The 22,493-nt window shown below is 46.6% G+C and overlaps 1 protein-coding gene across 5 annotated transcripts; it reads left to right on the forward strand.

Moving 5' to 3' along the window:
• Positions 1-646: 646 nt before the first annotated feature.
• On the forward strand, positions 647-15,054 carry ZNF133 (zinc finger protein 133). 5 transcript variants are annotated; one of them, XM_031434296.2, is made up of 6 exons: positions 752-766; positions 1,956-2,072; positions 9,272-9,346; positions 11,850-11,976; positions 12,478-12,573; positions 13,131-15,054. In XM_031434296.2, the coding sequence occupies exons 3-6, from the start codon at positions 9,344-9,346 to the stop codon at positions 14,879-14,881; spliced, it is 1,977 nt and encodes a 658-aa protein (XP_031290156.1). In that variant the 5' UTR covers positions 752-766; positions 1,956-2,072; positions 9,272-9,343; the 3' UTR covers positions 14,882-15,054. The 5 variants fall into 5 exon arrangements, with proteins under 5 accessions (XP_010984387.2, XP_010984385.2, XP_031290156.1 ...); XM_010986082.3 differs by having other exon boundaries at positions 13,134-15,054; XM_010986083.3 differs by lacking the exon at positions 9,272-9,346 and having other exon boundaries at positions 749-766.
• Positions 15,055-22,493: the final 7,439 nt, after the last annotated feature.

Here is a 22,493-nt window from a genome sequence, read left to right on the forward strand (position 1 = left end):
TGATAGATTGCCCATAAATTTGTGGACTCCCAGCAAAGGAAAGGATCTCAGGGAGAGCAGTCCGGCCTCCCTCCCTCAGCTGTGAGATCGCGGGAAAACAGCTTTGCCTCTCTGTTTCAGTCCCACCAGGGGTTTAAGTGAGTTAAACGATTATGTGAGTTGGAAGATATCTCGCTTGCACAGCGCTCACAGAACACTGACACAGGCTTGTTACTGGTAACTGGAGCTGAGACCACAAGTCCCATCACCCTGCAGGCGCGCCCACCCAAGAAGCCTAAGGGCAGGTCCCCAATACGTCATTTCCGCTAGCCGAGGGGGCCTGCCGGCACCGGATGCGGAAGTTACCGCAGGGTTTACTGGGGAGTGTAGTCTTTCAGGAGGAGGCTTTAGAGAAGGGATCAGGGCACAGCGAGAAGCATCACCCGGGATCCTCTGTGTATTTTATTTACTTGGTTTTAAGAAAAAAGAGAGGGAATCTAGGTGCCATAGTGGCCATTCTCCGGTGGCCAGAGCATGAGACCGAGAAACTGCTCCCTCACAGACCAGTGAGAACGGGGGGCCAGCGGCTCACTTTGGGGGAACACCGAGCATCCTGGGAGCTGTGGTCCTGGCGCTGGGCGGGGGATTCTGGGTAGTGTAGTCCCGGCTTCCTCCTGGAGTAGATGCCTAGCTGGTGGCTGGAGTGACCCCTTGTTCTTTGGTGGCGCTGGTGAGTGAGGCTCCCGAGGGACCCTCGTCGCAGCCGTGCCCTTCCCCGCGCGGAAAGGTAAGTCCTGAAAGGCTGGTTTATGGGCTGTGGCTGGGGACGGTGCGGGTGGCGGGGAGTGGGGGGGGGGTGGCGGGGACGCGCTGTCGTGGCCTCCCGGATGTCACATTTTGGGATGTGGGCGCGCATCTCCGCGGAACGTGGGCGAAGCTCAGCCTTGATGGCCAGTGGTTATGGGTGCTGGGCACCGGGCTCGTCCTAGGGTTCCTGTGAGTGAGGACATGTTCGGCCTTGGCCTAAATAGCAATATTGGGAGAAGGCGTCGCTCATGCCACAAGTCCCCGGGTTTGGGGGCCCGTTGAGTAAGTGAGCTTTGGGGGGCCTGATGTTTCCTAGGTGGTGGGGTGAGGGCCGCCCCTGGGGCCAGGTGTCTGGAGTTTTGGTGGGTGGGGGCTGGTAGTCTTACTTCGGGCCCAGCTGCCCCTTGGCTTTGCTAAGGCATCCCGCGGAGGGGCGGTCGGACTTGGGCAAACGTGCCCGGGCTGGGCTGGGTGTGGAGTGGCCATCTTGGCTTGATCTTAGGATCTCAGTTTGACTGGTCGTCCCTGGGTTATGGCCTTGGATGAAGAGGTCGTCTGGGGCCCATTGGGCAAGTTTTTTAGAAGTCCTGGGGACCATCACTGGTCACAGGAATCATGGATTTACACATCTCTGGTGTGGCTGGGCTTGGGGACTTTGAGTTCCATTTAAAATTTTTATTACGAAGAAATTTCAAACAAACAAATACAACTCCATAGACCCATCACCCAGATTTAACCCTTATCACCCCATGACCAATCTTGATTCATCTCAAAATGATACACTGAGAATCCTTACAACCCACAGAGGTTTTGCTGTCACTGCCCTGTTCAACAACAGCCAGATTTCATCCAGACTTTGTCACTTTAGAACTGTGTCACCTAGGGCAAGAGACTGACCTCACTGTGCCTCAATTTTCTCATCTGTAAAATGAAGATAAATTGTGTTTCACTGTGTTATTGTGAGGCCAGAACGAGGTAGAACTCATACAGCGCCTGGAATAGTCTCTGGTGGATTCCAGTGTCCAGTGAGTGTTCATTTTCCTTATTAAGATCACAGGTGAGAGATCAGCTCAGGCTGTGTCAGCAATGGGTGGGAGCAGACTGGGCTCACAGTCCACGTCCTGGCTCTGTGCCCAGCAAGCCTCCCGCAATCTTTTCTTCTATGGCAGGACCACTCCGGATGCCTTTAAGGGAGAGGAAACCCTACCCTGCTGGAGCTTGAGCATTTCCAGTGACTCCTGGTGGGCAGGGGGAGGACTCCTGGGCTCCCGACAGCCCAGCCTCAGGTGGGCACCGCTTGCCTTTTGCATGCCGAACCACGGGTGGGTTTCCTTCCCTCATCTTTGACATCTTGTGCCTTATAAACACCCCATCCGGGGATCAGAGCCCCCACTGCCTTCCGCAGGAAACAAGGCCTGTTGTCAGGGGGACCATTTTCCCCGAGACTCTTCTTCAGACCCGGCACCCCCCTTCACAGCCCCGCCATCCTCGCGCCAGTGTCCCCCTCAGCGTTTGTTCAGGCCTGCTCACTGCCGGCTGTCTGCTGTGAACAGCCTCAGCCTTGTGTCCCTGTTCGGTCCCACGCCGTCCCGTCCTTGTCCTGCCAGAATATTGGCAGCAGCCCTGCACCTGCAGACACCTCAGGAGGCAACTCTAACACATCAGGACTGCTTGTTTTAACAAAACCGCCACTTCGCTGTTACACCCAACGGACTCAAGAGTTCTTTCTCCACTTGTTTTAAAACTTTTTTCAGTCAGAACAGCTCTGCTCAGGCAGGAGAGGGGGGTGGATCTAGAATTCAGTGGGGGTGATTTTTCCCTGTCTCTGCCGTTCTCTCTCCTGTTTCTACTGGCCTTGCAGACCTAGGTTAACATCTGCAACCTCTGCCCGTGGCACGAGCTGGGCCCCATGCGTTTTCCTGGCCTCCGTTTTTTCCGAACGCACCTCCCGTGCGGTTGGCTGCCGTGTTCTCAGGGCTCCTGTGCCGCCCCCTTGATTCCTTCTTCCTCCCTGGTCTCCACTCCGGCGCGGGCGCGGCGCACTGTCCTTGCTTCCTGTCTCTTCTCCGCCTTCTTGTCCCTCTTCCTGCCCCACCCCACCTTGAGTTGGGCACCTGAGGTTTAAATACTGATCTTGCCATTCAGCCTGAGACCTTTCTAATCATTTGCTTCTGTCTCGACCCCCAAGTCAGACTGCTTGGGGTCAAATCTCAGTTTCACATGTCTAGCTGTGTGGCCCTGAGCATGTTACTTTACCTCTCTGAGCCTTCTTTTCCTCATCTGCCAAATGAGGATCATACTGGTGCCCACCTTGCAGGGATGTTGGTTGTGATAACACTTGTAATGAGACAAATTCTTTTTAGTTACTTATTTATTTATTTTTATTTTTTGAGGGGAGAGGTGATTAGCCTGGCTGGCTGGCTTGCTGGCTTGTTTGTTTGTTTGTTTATAGGAGGGACTGGGGATAGAACCCAGGACTTTGTGCATGCTAGGCACGCACTCTACCACTGAGCTGTACCCTCCCCTAGTAACACTTGTGATGAGGTTAGAGATCTGGTACGTAGTAAATTCCAAGTCATTGTTAACTGGGGTTATTATGAATACCTCCAGCTTCTCCTCCAAGTCCCCTTTTCAGTCTCCTCCTCTACTCAGCACCCTTTTCAGACCCTGGTTTCAGCAGACGGGAAGTAGATCCCATTGTCTGCCTTTGTTTCCCAACGCCCCTCTGCTTCAGTGTCAGCTCCTGCTCCCGGGCCCCCTGTTGGGGCAGGATGCTGGATGTGTCAGGGCCCTGGGGCTCTCAGGCTGCGTCATCGCTGTCCCGCTGTCCTGCAGGACTTGGGGTGATTTTTTGAGGGTCGGGCGCCTTGTGTCTCTTGAGCCACTGATCCAGTTCCTGGCACCTGGTTAGACTAAGTGTGCAACGCACCATGAGGACCAGGTTGCGGCGGGAGCGGAAGCTGACATGGGAAATTGATTGGAGAGTGTGGTTCAGGCATTATTGGAGTGAGCCTAGGTGCCAAGTTAGTGTGGACCCGATCTGGGGCAGGAGGGCCTTGGAAAGGGTTTGGAGCAGAGCAGTGACCATGGTTTCCCTCCAGCTGTTGCCCTGCGTCTTTCCTCCCCTTTAGAGCGAAACTCCTTGAAAGCCTTCTTTATTCTTGCCGTTGCCCTTAATATCCTTCCATTGCCTTTTAAATATTCCAAGGAGGCTTTTTCAACTCTACCCGTTAAAAAATATTCTTGTCTGGGAGGTTGTTAGCTCAGTGGTAGTGTGTGCTTAGCATGCACGAGGTCCCAGGTTCAATCCCCAGTACCTCCATTTAAAAAAAAAAAGTTACAAAAACAAATTCTTGTCTAAGTTACCAGTGAGCTCCCTGTGGCTTAATGTCAGTCAGCGCCCAGGCAGCCTTTTAAGTGGTTGCCTGTGCCTGCAGTGCAGCTCGGGACCGCGTCTGAGGACAGGTAAGAAACAAAGACACAAAGTAAAGAGCGAAGATGGGACCAGGGGACTCAAGACCTCATGGCTCGAGAGTGCCGAAAGCCTGGTCGACATCATATTTATTAGGAGTATACAGCTCAGAAAAAAATGCAATCAAACAGGTGGGGCTTTAGATATTTCATGCGATAAGCACTAAGTTCTGCCTGCTGGCTAGCTGGTTAATTTCAGGCCTGTCCGGTCCAGGAACAATCCCCCTCCTGGGGTGTGCGACCCTTCTGAGTCTATCCTGCGATGGCCTCTGGGACACCTGGAGATAGCAGATAGTCCTCCTGGGTTAAACAGCATGCTTTCACGCCAGAACCAGGTTCTGTTGGCGGATGATCTGGCTTCCCAGGACCGTCCATTGATTTACCCTAAGGAAATAACTGCCCTCTTTGTGCCCTAATGGTCAACCTTAAGATTTCTCCTTACAAGTTTTCTTCAGCATAATACATGTTATAGGTCTCTACTGCGTAAAACATTAAAACAAAGCGAGCATGTGCATTTTAAGCAAGTAAGTGTGAATACAATGTTTTAAGCTCATGGAAATCTAGGTGCGGCTTGTTTTCTAGCTGCTTGTTGTCCAGCGGCTTGTCTCCCAGCGGTCTGCTTCCTTCTTAGGCTCCTTCCACGTGACTGTCCCAGGTTTCCCGTTTCCCTCCTGCCTCGTGGGCTGCTCCTCCACTCCTGCACCCCCACTGCGGAAGGCCCAGGCCAGCTCTCAGACCTCTCATCTCCAGCTGCGTCTCTCCTTGGTGGCCCCGTCCACTCTGAGGGGCCTTTGAGGTTCAGCCTAGACCTGTGCCTTCCACTCCAAATTCCAGGCCCCTGTCTACCTCACATGTCCACTTGGGTATCTCATGGGCACCCAGACCTAATGTATCCAACAGCAAACTGATCAGCAGCCCCCAAGACATGCTCCATCCCCGTGGAGTGTAGACAGTTCTTTCAGGGATTTAGCTGTAAAAGGGAGCAGGGGCCGTGGCAGCTCCTTCAGCTTCAGTGCTCAGGCCCAGGCCTTGAGAGTCAGCCTCGACTCCCTTCTCCTGCTCTGATGCTCCACCCCAGCTCTCCACCCACTGCTGCTCCCACCTTGGTTCAGGCCACCATTTCACCTAAGTGATCTCTTTGCTTCCTCCCTTGTCCCCCGAAGTCAGTACAGCGACCAGAGGGATCTTTTAAAATGTCAGTCAAATCATGTCACACCTTTGCTGAAAACCCGCCAGTGGCATCTCATCTCAGTCAAAGTCGAACTTGGTACAGTCTCCCCATGTATTGTCAGTCACGCACACCAGCCACAGTGAACTGGCTCTGTGCCTTGACCCTGCCAGGCTGACTCTTGCCTCAGGGCCTTTGCACTGGCTATTCTCTTGCTCTTTTCAAAGTTACTCACTTGGCTCATTCCCTGACACCCTTCAGAGATTTTGTACTCAGTCGCCTTCTCAGAGAGGTCTTCCCTAGCCACTATTTAAAGTAGCAAAACCCCACCCCTTTTCTGTTACTTCTTTTCTGCTTCCCTGCTTGTTTTTCTTCATCTCACTCATCACTTTCTGATGATGGAGTGTGTGTTTTATTTCTTAATGTAATACGTCCATCTTCCCCCTCTAAACTGTCATGTCAGTGAGGGCAAGTTTTTGTCTCTGTCCACTTCTGTTCCCCAGTGTCTGAAATAGTATCTGTCACACAGTAAGAGTGAAATGAGTGAATAACCCAACCAGATGTAGATAGAGCTAATTCGGGAGGAATGGATGAGGCCAACCAGTATGTTGGGAGATGTCAACAGATTTCACTTTTAATTCTCTTCAGTGGTTTTCCTGCGGTTCTTTAGTGCCCATCATGTTTCATTTCAATCTATTCTTCCTTGGTGTCTTGTAATTTAGTCTTCATTTCTTATGTAATGTCTTTTTTTCTGAAGTTCAGTGAACTCTCATTTTGTTTAATTTTTTTTGTCTATTTGTTGTCCATTTTTTGTCCACTCTTGGCTTTTGAATTTTCCCCCCAGTTTTACTGTGATATAATTGACATATAACATTGTATTTGTTTAAGGTTTGCAACATAATGATTGGATGTATATATGTATATGTTGCAAAATGGTTACCACAATAGGTTTAGCTAACATTCATCACCCACATAGTTACACATTTAAATTTTTGATTCAAGATGATTTCTCATATTCCCAAATGCTTGAGGCTACATAATTCAACTTGGAGTATCTTGTTACGGCTTTGTCAAAAAAGTTTCTGTGGAGTTTTCCTTAGCTGAATTTTGGATTATTATATTTTGCTTTGGTTTTTCTATAGATGAAGGCCACACATTCACATTTCTGTAGACAGCTCTCAGATTCTAGTGGTTTTGAAATTTTCTAGCGCAGGAAAACTCCGTCAGTGTGGCAAGTACGACTTTACTGGATTGCAGTGCGGAGAGGCTGTACGTCCTTATTTTTTTCTTATTCCCTTCTGTTTTGCAAGCCCCTAAATTTCTCCCTTTAACTTGCATTTTCCAAGGGGCGCCTCTTCCTTGCTTGTAATCCCCTTTTCCCCAGAGCTATATCTTTCCTAGGCCTCCCATTCTCATCCTGCCTCCACTTTCAAACCCCTTCCCGGTGGTAAGTGCTGTATTTTCTCATCGTGCGGCCTTTCTTTTCTGCTGGTGGCTTTCAGTCAGCTTTAAACCTGCCGCGAGTGCCTCTCTTCCCCCTTACCCGCCGGCCCCTGTGGCGCTCCCCGTGGCTTGGTGTTGAGGGTATAGGAGACAGCTCGCTGGTTTAGGGTTTTGCTTTTTTTTAATAGGTAATGCATTTACAGGTATTTTGAAGTTAGGGCATTCTGTCTAGTTGAAAGGATAATGTTTTGTGGGGTTTACTTGCGTTTCAGTGGGAGCTTAATTAAGGTATTTAGCAGTCTGCTCTCACCTGACTGACTGAGACTCTCAACTTGACCTCTCCTGTAGCTGAAATCCTTGCACGACTCAATCAGCCTCCCAGCTTCCCTGATCCACCGAGCTCCTTGGTGCCTCGCTTTGTGTTTACACATTCCGTATTCAGCTAGAAGTTTTTAGCGGGATTACATGTAGATTTGGGGCTCCTTTGTTGCTCACACTTGTCTAGCGTCTTGCTGTGCGGTTTCCAGGAAGTCTGGAAGCCACCCAGACTAGGACGCGCCCTCAGATGAAAAAGGGGTTAAATACAGGTCTCACTCAGCGTGTCCCTCCTTTCAAGGGTCATATCCCCTCCAGTTTCTGGATGCTCTTGGTTGCTTTTGTCTTCAAATAGGTGCTATTTGTATTTTGATTAGGGTTTATAGTTATTAGCAAGAGGGTTAATTAGATATAAGCTATTCTGTCAGCATAAGAGTCTAATGCTACTAGTTTTAAATGTACTAATTTGGGTTCTTTTTTAAAAACATTTTCATTTCTTCTTAGTTTCTACTTTTTTTTCCTACTTTCTAGAGTTGAAGACAAGTGAAAACAATGAGTTGGTTGGTCTTTTTTTAAACCCAAATCATCGGTAATTTAAAAAATGGATGGAATCAAGTGTTGTGACAAGTGTGGAAAGGGGCCCTGTCGAGTGCTCGTTGGGGTGGTGAATTGCTGTGCCTCTGGAGGGCGATTCAGAAGCCTAAGTGTGCGCTCGATATTAAGCCCAGAGACCCGCTCTTCTGTTATTACTGAGATGTGCGGAGAGCTGTGGCTCGTGAGCTGGTTGGTGAGAGTCAGACACCGCATGCTCACTGTCACGTGACAGAGGAACACTTGGTTAGAGAAAACGTAGTCTGCCGGTGGCTAGTAAGGAGTGGAGTCAGCTCTGTGAGTGCAAGCACAGATAGCCCCAGGATCCTAAATGGAGACAAGCCAAAGAGCAGGGCAGATGATTTTTATTTGGGGAAAATAACGTTATTTGCACGTGTACATAGATATGAATGAAGATTAAGAGATAAAGGTATAAATAAACAAGTACTCACTAAACAGTGAACAGTGTTACCCTGGGAAGGGTGTGGGCCTGGGGCAAAATCCAGAAAGAGAACTAAACATTTTACTTTATACTCTTCAGACTGCACTCAATTCTAACAGTCACATGTATAATTAAATATAATGAAATAAAACCGCAAAAATAAATGTCCTTTCAGATACCTTTTGATATCCCTTTATGAGTGATTTGCCATTTTAAAAAACTTTTCTTGACCACTTAGTCCAAATCATCATACATCTTAGTTTAACCTGCGTCATCATAATTCATTATTTCAAAATGGATCTTTGATTTTTCTGTCCAGTTTTTGGCCTTCGTTATTGCTTTAGGTTTCACTGGTTTTGCTCTCAAGGCAATGATTTCTCTGTCTTGGCTAGTCAATTAAAACTTGTATACGTTTTACTTTTTTAATGAAAAATCTTAAAAATAAAGGAGACGATAGCACAGTGAACATCATCATGTGCATCATCTTGATGTAACACTTGTTTGTATTTTGCCGTATTTGCTGCATCTGGGTTTTTGTGTTTGTGGGGGTGTTTTGGTGGAGTTTAGGAACTTTTAAATAATTTTTATTAATGGAAAAATTTCAAACATGTTCGAAGCAAGGATAATATAATAAAACCCCAGCTTTAACAGTAATCACCATGCAGCAGTCTTGGGCGGGGGCGGGGGAGTTGTCCAGTTTTTTCTGAAGTGTTTTTAAAGCAACCCCACGGATCATTTTCATCCGTAAGCGCTTCAGGATATATTTCTTAGAAAAACAGCCACAGTTAATACCATTTTCACAACCCCTCACATTAATAATGATGCGTTAACACCTACTGTAAGTAGGTGGCCTCAAAGACCTCTGTCTCCATTTATTTTGTTGGGATCGGGAGAGCTTAGGACCGAACCAGCTAAAGGCCTGGCTCTCTCAGCTTTCTTCCTGCGCCCTGGTGAAGAACCAGAGGGTTGTGCTTCCACCATGCCCCCCTCCCCTAATTGTAGGGTTGGAGAGCATTTCCAGCTTACACCCTCTAATTTCTGCTTTCCTCACCCAGATCTGCCTTCTGAGATACCCTCCTTTAGGGATACCAGGAAAATTGGCCACAGGGTCCCGGAGAGCCAGGGTGATGGTGAGTGTTCCCTGCGTTTCCACGCTGGCTGCCACAGGGCGGACACAGCCTTGCCTCTTGTCCTGACTGCCTTGTGGGTACCTGGCAGATCCCGGCTCTAGTGTAACTTACGTTACCTGCAGCCTGTTTGACTTCGTCGATTTTGAAAGTTACCACCTCTGGAAATATTACCCCTGGAAAAGGCACAGGATCAGAAAAGACATGAGAAAACCTTAAGTCAACACCTTAGATTGAACCCTGGCATGAAGGCACCCTACAACCACCACCAGAAAAAACCAAAACAAAGCAATAGTTTAAGAGAACTCTGGGGCAACATGAAGCACACTGATACTCATTACAGGGGTCCGAGAAAGAGAAGAGAGAAAGGACCTGAGAAATTTTGTGAAGAGATAATAACCAAAAACTTCCTTAACTTGGGAAAGGAAACAGTCACCCAAGTCCTGGAAGCATAGAGAGTTCCACACAGGGTCAACCCAAAGAGGAGCACACCAAGGCACATGGTCATCAAATTGACAATTAAGGATAAGGAGGAAATGTTAAAATTAGCAAGAGAAAAGTAACAAATAAATGCAAGGGAGCTCCAGTAAGGTTATCAGCTGATTTTTTGGCAGAAACTCTACAGGCCAGAAGGGAGTGGCCTTTATTCATCACTTTATTTAAAGTGATGAAAGGGAAAAACCTGCAACCAAGAATACTCTATCCAGCAAGTCTCTCATTCAGACTTGATGGAGAAATCAAAAGCTTCACAGATAAACAAAATCTAAAAGAATTCAGCACCACCGGAGCAGCTTTACAACAAATGTTAAAGGACCTTCTCTAGTCATCAAAACATAAGAAATGAGAAAAAAAAGAAGAGAAAAAAAAAGACCTACAAAAGATTACTTTGGCAATTTGGGGTCTTTTGTGGTTCCATGTGGATTTTGGAGTTATTTGTTTTAGTTCTGTGAGGAATGTTGTGGGTATTTTGACGGGGGTTGCACTGGATCTGTGGGTTGCTCTGGGTAGTGTGGCCATTTTGATAGTGTTGATTCTTCCAATCCAAGAGCACAAGACATCTTCCCATTTCTTTGTATCATCTTCAGTTACCTTCATCAATGCTTTACAGTTTTCAGAGTATAGGTAACCTCCTTGGTTAAGTTTATTTCTAGATATTTTGATGTTTTTCATGCAGTGGAAATGTTTATGCCAGTTTTAAAATTCTGCTTTTTGACGTGGAAAAAAAAAGTGAATGAAGGGCTGCAAATGGCAAAATACCCTTCTCTCTTATGGGTGAGTTGTACTCTGTTACATATATATGCTGCGTCTTCTTTATCCATTCATCTGCTGATGTACACTGGGATGCTTCTGTATCTCAGCAATTATAAATAAGGCTGCTGCTAATAGCGGGGTGTCTGTCTTTCTGAATTGTTTTTCTCGTATATATGCCAGAGTGGAATTGCTGGGCCGTATGTTGGTTCTATTTTTAGGTTTTTGAGAAACCTCCATATTTTCCATACTGGCTGCACCAATTTACATTCCCACCAGCAGTGTACAGGGGTTCCCTCTTCTCCACGTCCTTGCCAACATTTGTTGTGTTCTTTCTGGTGACGCACTCTGACAGGTGTGAGATGGTGTCTCGTTGTGATGTAGGTCTGCATTTCCCTGATACTAGTGATGTCGAGCAGCTTTTCATCAGGAAATCTGGGCACTTCAGTCTTCCCTTGAGTCCTGCCGTTCATTCAAGACCAAATTCCTGGGCCTCTCACGAAACCGTTCCTGATGTCTGTACTCCAGTGTGCGCATTTTTATTGCAAATAGTGTTGCAATAAAAATAGTAAGATTGGGCAGGGGGATGGGAGTGGCACGTAGAGATGAATTTGTAGACTGAGGAGCCAAGCATGTGCATCCTGAGCACCCGCAGTGTGTGGCAGGAGTTCAGTGGGCTGTGACCCATGTGTCACAGGTGAGAAGACGGAGCCGCCAGCGGGTGGCAGGGGTGGGCGCCACACCAAGGCAGTGCGGCTCAGATTCGTGTTCAGCGCTTCCCTCGGGTGCCTCTCGGGCCCCAGCAGGCGGAGGGGGCTGGGGATTGGGGGGAAGCGCTGAGTTGCAGTCTGGTCCTCGCCGTTGTTGAATTGTATGAACTTGTCATTCAGCTGCTTGAACACTGATACCATTGTTCGGACTGTTCTTTCAAATTTTTAAAAGTCAGAAGTCTGTTACTTTACTGTTATTTCATTTTTACGTTGTTTGCTCTTCCCTCAGCCTAGATTTAAAGTTCCAGACTCCATTTTTTGCAGGTATTCTCCAAAACAGCCCAGCAGGATCTTGAATGTGCAGGTTCACAAGCGCCACTGCACAGATGGTGACGTGGGTTTAAAGGTCTCGGAACGCAGGGTGCCAGGGTCAAAGGCAGGGTCTCGATCTCTCACCTGCCTCCCCCGGAGGCCTTCTCCCTACCCCTCACCCTGGGTCCCGGGCAAGGCTGGCTCCTGGCTGAGCAGGGCTGCGGTTTCTGTCCCAGGCACACATGGCATTCAGAGATGTGTCCGTGGACTTCACCCAGGAGGAGTGGAGGCTGCTGAGCCCTGCGCAGAGGACCCTGTACAGGGACGTGATGCTGGAGAACTACAGAAACCTGGTCTCCCTGGGTAAGCCTGGCATCTCCGGCCATGTCCCTGCTGCTGGGCGTTTTAGTCGATGCCTGAAGCAGTCATCGTGCTTTCTGTCTTTGCCTTCGGGTTGGACTCAAAAGCAGAGACACTGTTCCCTCTTGCCCCAGAAGGTCTGGTTTTGTAGAGCTGAAATGGGTAGAGGCGTGTGTGTCTGTGTGTGGTGTGTGTGTCTGTGTGTGGTGTGTGTGTGTCTGTGTGTGGTGTGTGTGATACCGTGCATTTCCAGGCCTTTCCCCCCAGGCTCTTGGGAAGCGGGACGCCTCTTCCTGGCCATTTTCTTTTAAACGGGGGTGGTGTCCACCTACCCAGCAGGGAGCAGAGCCCGCCCTGGGCCCTGGCTCACCTCCCACCGTCGCGCTCCCCATTCCTGGCCTTCCCGTCACTCTGTGAAACTCCCCGCCTGGCTTGGCTCTGAGTCAGGACCTGGCCTTTGAGCCTGTAACCTCCAGCCATGTTGTTTTCTTTTCCTCTGAGCAGGAATTCCATTTTCTAAACCCAAACTCATCACCCAGCTGGAGCAAGGGAGGGAAACCTGGAAAGAAGAGAGGAAAGGCCCGCCGGGCCCCTGCCCAGGTGAGTGGGGAGCCAGCCCTGGGCGGCTCGGGGGCTGGGAGGGGGGAGGCCGCTGTCCGCACCTTGGGCTGCTGTGTGCGGGGCCTGGCGTGGCCGCCCCACCGGACCCCGTCCTCACTCGAGCTGCCCTGCTGGCTCGCCTCCTTCCTCTGCTGGGTTGGCCCCTCCCTCTCAGTTCCCTCCCACCTTCGTGGGCTTCTTGTCACTAGTTTTTAAAAAGATCCAAGCAAGAATGTGGGAGAAAACTGAGTGATCTAAAGAAAAAAGGCAAGCCCGGCGGGAGGAAGGGAGGCCATGAAAAGCCAGTTGGGAAACTGAAGTGGAATTCGAAAAAAATTGTGAGGCTGGGTCTCACCCGGGAGGGGAAGTTTCCATTGGTTGTGTGAGTACCAGTGTAGCCCTCCGTTTTGCCTCTTGGCCCTGAAGGAAGCGTGTGATTGGGTAGGCCTTGAGTTCTAAGCATTTTGCAGAACAGGGCATCGGGTCTTACCGTCGGACGAGGCAGAGCGGCTTTGGCAGCTCCGTCTCCATCCTGACTCAGCCTTTTCTTCCTGCAGCAGAACCAAAGCCAGACCTGCACCTCAGTCCGCTCCGCCCCCCGGGTTTCTCCAGTCAGGGGCTCCGCGTGCAGCACGTGCTGTGCCGCCGTCCGCCCTGGCTCTTCACGTGCTTATGTGCAGAAGAGCCCGTCCAGCCGGGAAGTCTGAGCCCAGAGGACCAGAAGGAGCAGCAGCAGCAAGCCTCTGACGGGAGCTCCTGGAATGATGGAGCAGAGGGTCAGGAGAGAGAAGGGGCCCAGCCTTCGTTTGGGAAGACAAAGAAAAGGACCTCAGGAGCGTTCCCCAGGCCCCCCGCAGGGCAGCCGGTCAGCTCCCTGAATGGCATCCGAGGACTGGAAATAGAGACCGGCCCCGCTCGGGCAGGGAGCCCCGAGGAAGGAGACGGGTTGCTGAAGAGGATAGAGGTCTTCGGCTTTGGGACAGTCAGCTGTGGCGAGTGCGGGCTGGGTTTCAGCAAGATGACAAACCTGCTCAGCCACCAGAGGATCCACTCAGGGGCGAAGCCGTACATGTGCGGCATCTGTGAGAAGGGCTTTAGTCTAAAGAAGAGCCTGGCCAGGCACCAGAAGGCCCACTCCGGGGAGAAACCGGTCGTGTGCCGGGAGTGTGGGCGTGGGTTTAACCGCAAGTCGACCCTCGTCATCCACGAGAGGACACACTCGGGCGAAAAGCCTTACATGTGCGGGGAGTGCGGGCGAGGCTTCAGTCAGAAGTCAAACCTCATCATACACCAGAGGACACACTCCGGGGAGAAGCCCTATGTCTGCCAGGAGTGCGGGAAGGGCTTCAGCCAGAAGTCAGCTGTTGTGAGACACCAGAGGACACACCTGGAGGAGAAGACCATCGTGTGCGGTGACTGTGGGCTGGGCTTCAGCGACAGGTCCAACCTGATCTCACACCAGAGGACGCACTCAGGGGAGAAGCCCTACGCCTGCAAGGAGTGTGGGCGGTGCTTTCGGCAGAGGACCACCCTCGTCAACCACCAGAGGACACACTCCAAGGAGAAGCCGTATGTGTGTGGGGTGTGTGGGCACAGCTTTAGCCAGAATTCGACCCTCATCTCACACAGGCGGACACACACCGGGGAGAAGCCTTACGTGTGCGGGGTGTGTGGGCGGGGCTTCAGTCTCAAGTCCCATCTCAACAGACACCAGAACATCCACTCAGGGGACAAGCCCATTGTGTGTAAGGACTGTGGGCGAGGCTTCAGCCAGCAGTCAAATCTCATCAGACACCAGAGGACGCACTCAGGGGAGAAGCCCATGGTGTGTGAGGAGTGTGGGCGAGGCTTCAGCCAGAGGTCAAACCTCGTTGCACACCAGAGGACACACTCAGGGGAGAAGCCGTATGTGTGCAGGGAGTGTGGGCGAGGCTTCAGCCACCAGGCCGGCCTCATCCGGCACAAGCGGAAGCACGCGAGGGAGAAGCCGTACGCGTGCAGGCAGTGCGGGCTGGGCTTTGGCAGTAAGTCAGCTCTAATCACACATAAGTGGGTGCACTCAGAAGAGGAGCCTTGCTTGTGCAGGGAGTGTGGCCAAGGCTTTACCCAGAAGTCACACCTCGTCTTGCACCAGGTGACGCACCAGGGGAAGAAGCCTTACGTGTGCAAGACGTGTGGCCAAGGCTTTGGCCAGAAGTCCCACCTCAGCAGACACAAGAGGGTGAAGTCTGTCCACCACAAACCGCCACTTCAGTCTGACTCTGAGGCCTGTTTAGGGCCACCTTCCACCCCCTTACACTCTCTTTGAAAGTGAAGATGGTGTTGAGGACTGACTAATCAAAATTTGTACACTTTCACGAAATGGAGTAGAAAGATGCATTCCGTAAGTGGTCAAAGGATATCTGCCTTCGTTTACTTCCTCCACACTAAGCCTTCACGCTTTGTGGCCTTTTGTTCTAATAAACTTTGCTTCTTCACAAATCTGTGGCTTTGGCTGTGTTCCTACTCATGCATCTGTAGAGACAGGGACCAAGGAGTGGCACCCATATCCCGAGCTCCTGAGTCTGCTCCTCCACAAAAATGTAGGTCCCTGGGAGACCTACGGCCGGAGTCACTGTGTGTGTATTGGGAAGTCTGCTCTTTTGTATGGGCAGGGAATCTAGGGACTGTGCTCAGGGAATTCAGATTGGTGAGGGCAGGAATCTTCCAGGTTTCTTCCAGAAAATATGGCTTCTGGAGTGTTTCACTTGGATCTGCAGCTACCTTCGTCCCTCGGCTTTTGTGACAGCCCCTTTCTTGCTTCTCTCCGCCTGGCTCTCAGACATCCTTATTGCTGCTTTGCTGAATTATCCTCTGCCTGCCTTCATTGCCTCTTCTCAGGCTTTCGGCCCTAGTCCGCCCATCTTGCCCCCTCCCCCACCTTAACAATGGACTGTCCCCAGCACACCAGTCGCAGGGCCTGGCCTTTCAGCTATGACCAAGCAATTGTTTAGTCTCAGAACCTGGGGTCTCCAGCGACACCCATCTGAGACCACCAAGAACACGGTCCTCTGATAATACAACATGTAACCTTGCGCTGTCCTCAGTTTACTAACAGGGATGACTGTTGAAGCCGCAGTCCCAAATCAACCCTGTGACACTAGGGGTCAGAAGTGTCAGTTACGCTCCTTAGCACTCCATTCCAGGCCAGTCTTCATGCCAACCATCTGCTATCCTTAGCCACGCTCCCTTAATAGTTAGAACTTAACAGTTCTCCAGTGACGGAGCATTAGGAACTGGTGGGGTGTGCTAGCTGAATTTCACAGTCCACACTAAGACACGTTATTGTCAAACTGCAGAAAGAAAAAATCTTGAAAGCACGAAAAGAGACTTGTCACATACAAGACTTGTTACATACTCAGTAAGACTGACAGCCAGTGTTTCAGTAGACACTGTGGATGCCAGAAGACAGCAGGATGGGATATTTAATGTACTTGAAAGAAAAAGGTCAACCAGGAATTCTATGTCCAGCAAAACTAAAGGAGAAATGAAGGCATTCCCAGATATACCGAGTTCATAATTAATAGACATAACCTACAAGAAATGCTAACGGCTAAAGTGGAAGGACACTGGGCAGTAATTTGAAGCCACACTAATAATAATAATAATAATAATAATAATAATAATAATAATAATAATACCAGTAAAGGTAGCTGCAGAGTTAAGTATAAGTCAGCATTGTATTTTTGTTTTGTAACTTTTCTTCCTGTGTGATTTAAAAGACAAACTAATGAACAGTTCTAAACATGTTTATGAGCACACAATATATAAAGATAAGTGAACAAACAGCATAAGAGGGGATGGAATTGTACAGGAGAATTTTTGTACACTATGTACACTATTGAAGTTGGTATTCAAACTAGATTGTTAACACACCTATGGTCAATCAATCTTCAACAAATGGAGGCAGTAATACACAACGGACAAAAGACAGTCTCTTCGACAAGTGGTGTTGGGAGAGCTGGACAGCTGCATGTGAATCAGTGAAGTTAGAACACTCCCTCACCATACACAAGAATAAACTCAAAATGGCTTGAAGACTTAAACATAATGACACCATACACCTCCTAGAAGACAACATAGGAAAAACATTCTCAGACTAAATCATAGCAATGTCCTAGGGCATCCCACTGAGGCAATAGAAATAAAAGCAAAAATGAACAAATGACCTAATTAAAGTTATAAACTTTTGCACAGCAAAGGAAAACAAACGAAAAGACACCCTGTGGACTGGGAAGAGAATATTTGTAAACAGTGCAACTGACAAGGGCTTAATTTCCAGAATACACAAACAGCTCATACCACTCAGTACCGACAACAACAAAAAGCCCAGTGCAAAAATGGGCAGGTGACCTAAACAAACATTTCTCCAATGAAGACACACAAATGGCCAATAGGCACATGAAAAAACACTCAGGATTACTAATTATCAGAAATGCAAATCAAAATTACAATGAGGGATCACCTCACACCAGTCAGAATGCCCATCATTAAAAAGTCCACAAATGATCAATGCTGAAGAGGGTGTGGAGGAAAGGGAGCCCTCCTACACTGCTGGTGGGAATGCAGGTTGGTGCAGCTACTACGGAAAACAGCATGGAGATGCTTAAAAAACTGATAATAGACTTACCCTATGATCCAGCAATCCCACTCCTGGGTGTATATCTGGAGGAAACTTAATTTGAAAAGATACATGATACCCAAATGTTCATAGCTGTGCTATATACGTAGCCAAGACATGGAAGCAACCTAAATGTCCATCGACAGATGACTGGATAAAGTAGTTGTGTATATGTAGATACTATTCAGCCATAAAAAAGAATAAAGTAACTCCATTTGCACAACATGGATAGACCTGGAGAATGTCATTCTGAGTAAAGTAAGCCAGAAATAGAAAAATATATGATATCACTTATATGTGGAATTTAGAAGAAAAAAAAAAGGGACATAAATGAACTTATTTACAAAACAAACAGACTCACAGACATAGAAAACAAACTTGTGGTTACCAGGGGAATAGGCGGTGAGGAGGGATAAATTGGGAGTTTGGGATTTGCAGATACTAACTACTATATATAAAATAGCTGAACAACAAGGTCCTACTGTGTAGCACAGGGAGCTATATTCAATACCTTATAATAGCCTATAATGGAAAAATATGAGAAGGAATATGTATATATTTGTATAAATGAATCACTACGCTGTACACCAAAAATTAACATAACATTGTAAATCAACTATAGTTCAACAAAGAAAAATTTAAAAATTACACCAGAATCTGAGACATTATAAACTGACTATACTTCAATCAATCAATATATATATACCAAAACCCCCCTAAATTGTTAGAAAATTAAGATGACAATTATAATCCCCAGGATAATTATGAATAACTAGAAAAAATACACAGAAATATATTATGTACAGAAATATGTACATATGGAAATATAAAGAATTTATATTTTGAGAAGAAGTCAAAATGATACACTTGAAAAAAATTAAACATAAAAGAAGGCAATATTAGAGGAATTGGGGAACAAAAATTATAAGCTATACAGAAAACAAATAGCAAAATTGCATAAGTATGTCCTTATCAATAATTATAAGAGAATTAAACTCTAATTAAAAGAGAGACCAGCAGAATAGATTAAAAAACACATGATCCAAGTATATGCTATCTCAGAGATACTCACTTTAGCTCCAAAGGCACAAATAGGTTGCAAGTGAATGGAAAAAAGATTTTCCACACAAATAATAACCAAAACAGCTGGGGCAGCTATACTAAAATCAAACAAAATAGACTAAGTCAAATATTGTTTCAAGAGACAGTGACATTTTATGTTGATAAAATGGTTAATCCATCGAGAACGATCATAAATGTATACACGCCTAACAATAGTGCCGCACAATACATGATACAGAAAATTTAACAAGATTGAAGGGAGGGATAGTTCTACAATAACAGTTGAAGGTTTTAATGCCCCACCTTCAATAATGGATAGAGAAACTATACAGAAGGTCAAGAAGGAAACAGGACGCGCTCGAGCACTCCTAGAGCAGAAAGACAGACAGAACACTCCCCCAGCAGCAGCAGAACACACGTGCTTTCAAGTCCACAGGGAACGTTCTCCAAAATACATTGTTCCATAGAAAAATTCTCAATAAATATAAAAAGATTGAAATCATACAAAGTATCTTCTCTGACCACAATGAAAGGACACTAGAAGTCAGTCACAAGGAAAGCTGGAAATTTCATAGCCATGTGGAAAAGGACACACTAATGAACAACCAATGGGGAGAAGAAGTCACGAGGGAAACTGGAAAACGCTTTTCTAAGTGGAGTGATTACTGTCGCCGCCAAGGTCTGCACCCCAGCTGCAAGGAAGCCGCTTTCTGATTATGACCGTGGGAACCGAGCGGGGAAACCCAGGGGCCGCGGAGCACGGAGGGGCGGCGGTTCTTCAACTCTGCCTTATAAACAGCAAAGCCTGTTTACTCCAAAAAGAATTTTTTTTAAGGGATCTAAAATTTGTGTTTACCTCAGAAGTGTTGGTATATTGCTTCCCTTACACCCTTGCTTTCTGGTTGATTTCACTTTAAAAACTTAAAAGATCAAAATTAGATGAAAAGCAAGCCAGTGATTATTCAATTAAAAATTGCTTTGAGGTGAAGTAAAAACAACACACCAAAACTTACAGGATGCAGCAAAATAGTGCTCAGAAGGAAAGGTATGGCTGTAACATTTAAAAAAGAAGGAAGCTCTCAAATCAATAACCTAAGCCTTGACCTTGGGAAACTAGAGAAAGGGCAAACTCAACTTTGAAGGAAAGATAAAAGAATAAAGATTAGAGTAGAACTTAAAGAAATAGACAATAGAAACTAATAGAGGGGGAAAAAACAATAAAACCAAAGTTCTTTGAAAATATCAACAAAACTGACAAACCTTTAGCTAGACTGACCGCGACAAAAGAGAGGAGACTCAAACAGTTAAAATCAAAAATTGAAGTGGGCCATTTCTAATGATTTTATAGAAATGGAAAGGATTATAAGAGCATACCAGGAATAAATGTGTCACCAAATTAGTTAATTTAGATGAAATGAACAAATAGCTAGAAATACACAACAAAAATTCAATCATGTATAAATAGGAAACCTGAACAGATCAATATGATTAAGGAGCTTATAGTCAGTAATCAAAAACCTCACAACAAAGTAAAGCCCTGGATCAGATGACTTCACTGGTGAATTCTACCGTTTAAAGGATTAACACCCAATTTCTCTTAAACTTAAAAAAAAAAAAACCTTCTTCCTCATTCATTCTGTGAGGCCAGTGTTACCCTGATAGCAAAGCCTGACAGAGATACACAAGAAAACTACAGACCAATATCCCTTACAGCTGTAGGTGGGGAAAGCCTCAACAAAATGCCGTCAACCCTATCCAGCATCCTACTGACAGGATTTTACCCTATGACCGAGTGGGCTCCTGGTTCAACAGAGGAAAATCAATCAATATAATACACTACATTAATAGAAATGAAGGGGAAACTCAGACTGCTGAGTAAATGATGGTGCCTGGTTTTATGCCATTACCACACTGTTTTTTAATTTTTAAAAAAATTAGATGAATTTAGTCAAATGCCTTTTATGTATCTAGAGATGATCATGATTTTCACCCTTCATTTTGTTAACAAGGTGCATCACACTGGCTGATTTGCACACATTGAACCATCCTTGCATTCCTGGAATAAATCCCACTTGATCATGGTGTGTGATCTTTAATGTACTGTTATAGTCGGTTTGTTAATATTTTGTTGAGGAGTTTTGCATCTGCATTCTTCAGGGATACTCGCCTGTAGTTTTCTTTTTTGTAGTGTCTTTGTCTGGTTTTGATATCAGGGTAACATTACTCTCAAAGTTAGTTCAGAAGCATTTCTTCCTCTTCAATTTTTGAAAGTGTTTGAGAACATAGGTATTAAAATCATCTTTAAATGTTTGGGAGCATTCAGTGATGCCATCTGGTCCTGAACTTCTTTTGGGAGGTTTTTGATTATTGATTCAATTTCCTCACTGGTAATCAGTTTGTTCAGATTTTCTGTTTCTTCAGGATTCAGTCTTGGAGGGTTGTCTCTTTCTGGAATTTGTCCTTTTCTTCTGGGTTGTCCAATCTGTTGGAATATAGTTGTTCATAGTAGTCTCTTATGATCCTTTGTATTTCTGTAGTATCAGTTTAACATCTCTTTAATTTTTGGTTTTATTTGAGCCCTCTATCTTTTCTCCTGGTGAGTGCAGCTAGAGGTTTGTCCATTTTGTTTATCTTTTCAAAAAAACAGCTTTTAGTTTCATTGATTCTTTTTTTTTCTTTCTTTCTTTTTCTTGGTCTCCTTCTGCTCTCATCTTTATTATTCACTTCTACTAACTTGGGTTTTATTCTTTTCTAGTTCCTTGAGGTGTAAAGCTAGGTTGTTTGAGATTTTTGTTTCTTGAGGTAGGCATTTATCTCTGTGAACTTCCCTCAGATCTGCTTTTGCTGATCCTTTAAGACTCTGTACATTGTGTTTCCATTTTAATTTGTCTCAAGGTATTTCTTTCCTTTTGATTTCTTTGTTGACCCATTGGTTGTTCAACAGCATATGTGTGAATTTTCTGGTTTAAAAGGAAAGGTGTTTAAAGCGCGGGGGAAGCTGTGCCTCTCCTTTGGGAAACCTTAGTCAGGCTGCCTACTTTATCGCCCTCCCCATCTGAGATTCTGGGAGGCAAGTTCTTAGTGCTACTAAAAGGTACGAAGTCACACCTGCTAAAAAGACATCTCAGGGGAGAACTGAGTAGTGGCTCTGGCAGTTTACTCTTGAAGGAGAGGCCCTGACTCATCGGAAGGGGAGGCAGGATATTTGACTGGAACATTTGTTACAGGTTGAGGGAATCATAGTTACTGAATTATAGCTGGAAAAAGTCGCACCACCCTCTCCAGAGGTAGCCTTCACTTGGGCTGGTTGTGCTCCTTATATTCAAACAGCCTGAAACACAGAATGCGTGGACCCTCACGGAAGGAGGTTTTGGATCCCTGTTAGTAAGGCAGTAAGGGGGCATCTGTGGCAACTAACCACATGAATACAATTCCCAAGAAAAAGACTGTCTGACAAATGATCGAGGAGTAATTCAAGTTGGGACTGGCACCAGTGAAGATTTGCTTTCAGCCAATATTCCCGAGTTGTTAATTTACATCATTGTCGGCATTTTCAATAAAGAGTTTTTAGATAAAATTAAAGAGAATGACTAACTTGCCCCAAACATCTTTCTGTAAGCGTAATAAGCACCTAACCATAGAGCCTCCAAACACACAAGCAAAACTGATGGGACTGAAGGAGAAATAATTCCGCAGTGATCACTGGGGATGTCCATACTCTGCTTTCAGTAGTGGGTAAGACAATCAGCAGGGAAGCAGGGAAGCAGGGAAGCAGGAAACTGAGCACCATGGCAGCCCAGCCAGACCCGGCAGGCCCTATAGCTTCACAGGGCACAATGCATAGCGAAATCCACGTTGCTCAAGTGCACGTGGAGCATCCTCCAGGCAGACCATTCCTGGACCGTGACAGGCTGGACAGAGGTGACAGCAGTGGGAGTGTGCTCTCCAACCACAGTGGAACGAAGCCAGGAAGCCCTCGCAGAGGGAGAGTGGAAAAGTCACGGATCTGTGGAAATTAAACAGCACACTCTCATATAACCAATGGGTCAAAGGAGAAATCACAAAGGAAGTTAGGAAGTACTTTGCAATGAATGAAATGGAAACATACCAAGATGTATGGGAAATTATGAAAGCAGCACTCAGGGGAACGTTACAGCCACAAATGCCTACATTTAAGAAGATCTCATCAACAAACATC

The sequence above is a fragment of the Camelus dromedarius genome, chromosome 18 (assembly GCF_036321535.1).
Source record: "Camelus dromedarius isolate mCamDro1 chromosome 18, mCamDro1.pat, whole genome shotgun sequence".
NCBI lineage: Eukaryota > Metazoa > Chordata > Mammalia > Artiodactyla > Camelidae > Camelus > Camelus dromedarius.

Coding starts and splice junctions, on each gene's coding strand:
- ZNF133 (XM_031434296.2), top strand. Junction 11,977..12,477: donor CAGAAACCTGGTCTCCCTGG/GTAAGCCTGGCA, acceptor TCCTCTGAGCAG/GAATTCCATTTTCTAAACCC. Junction 12,574..13,130: donor CCCGCCGGGCCCCTGCCCAG/GTGAGTGGGGAG, acceptor TTCTTCCTGCAG/CAGAACCAAAGCCAGACCTG.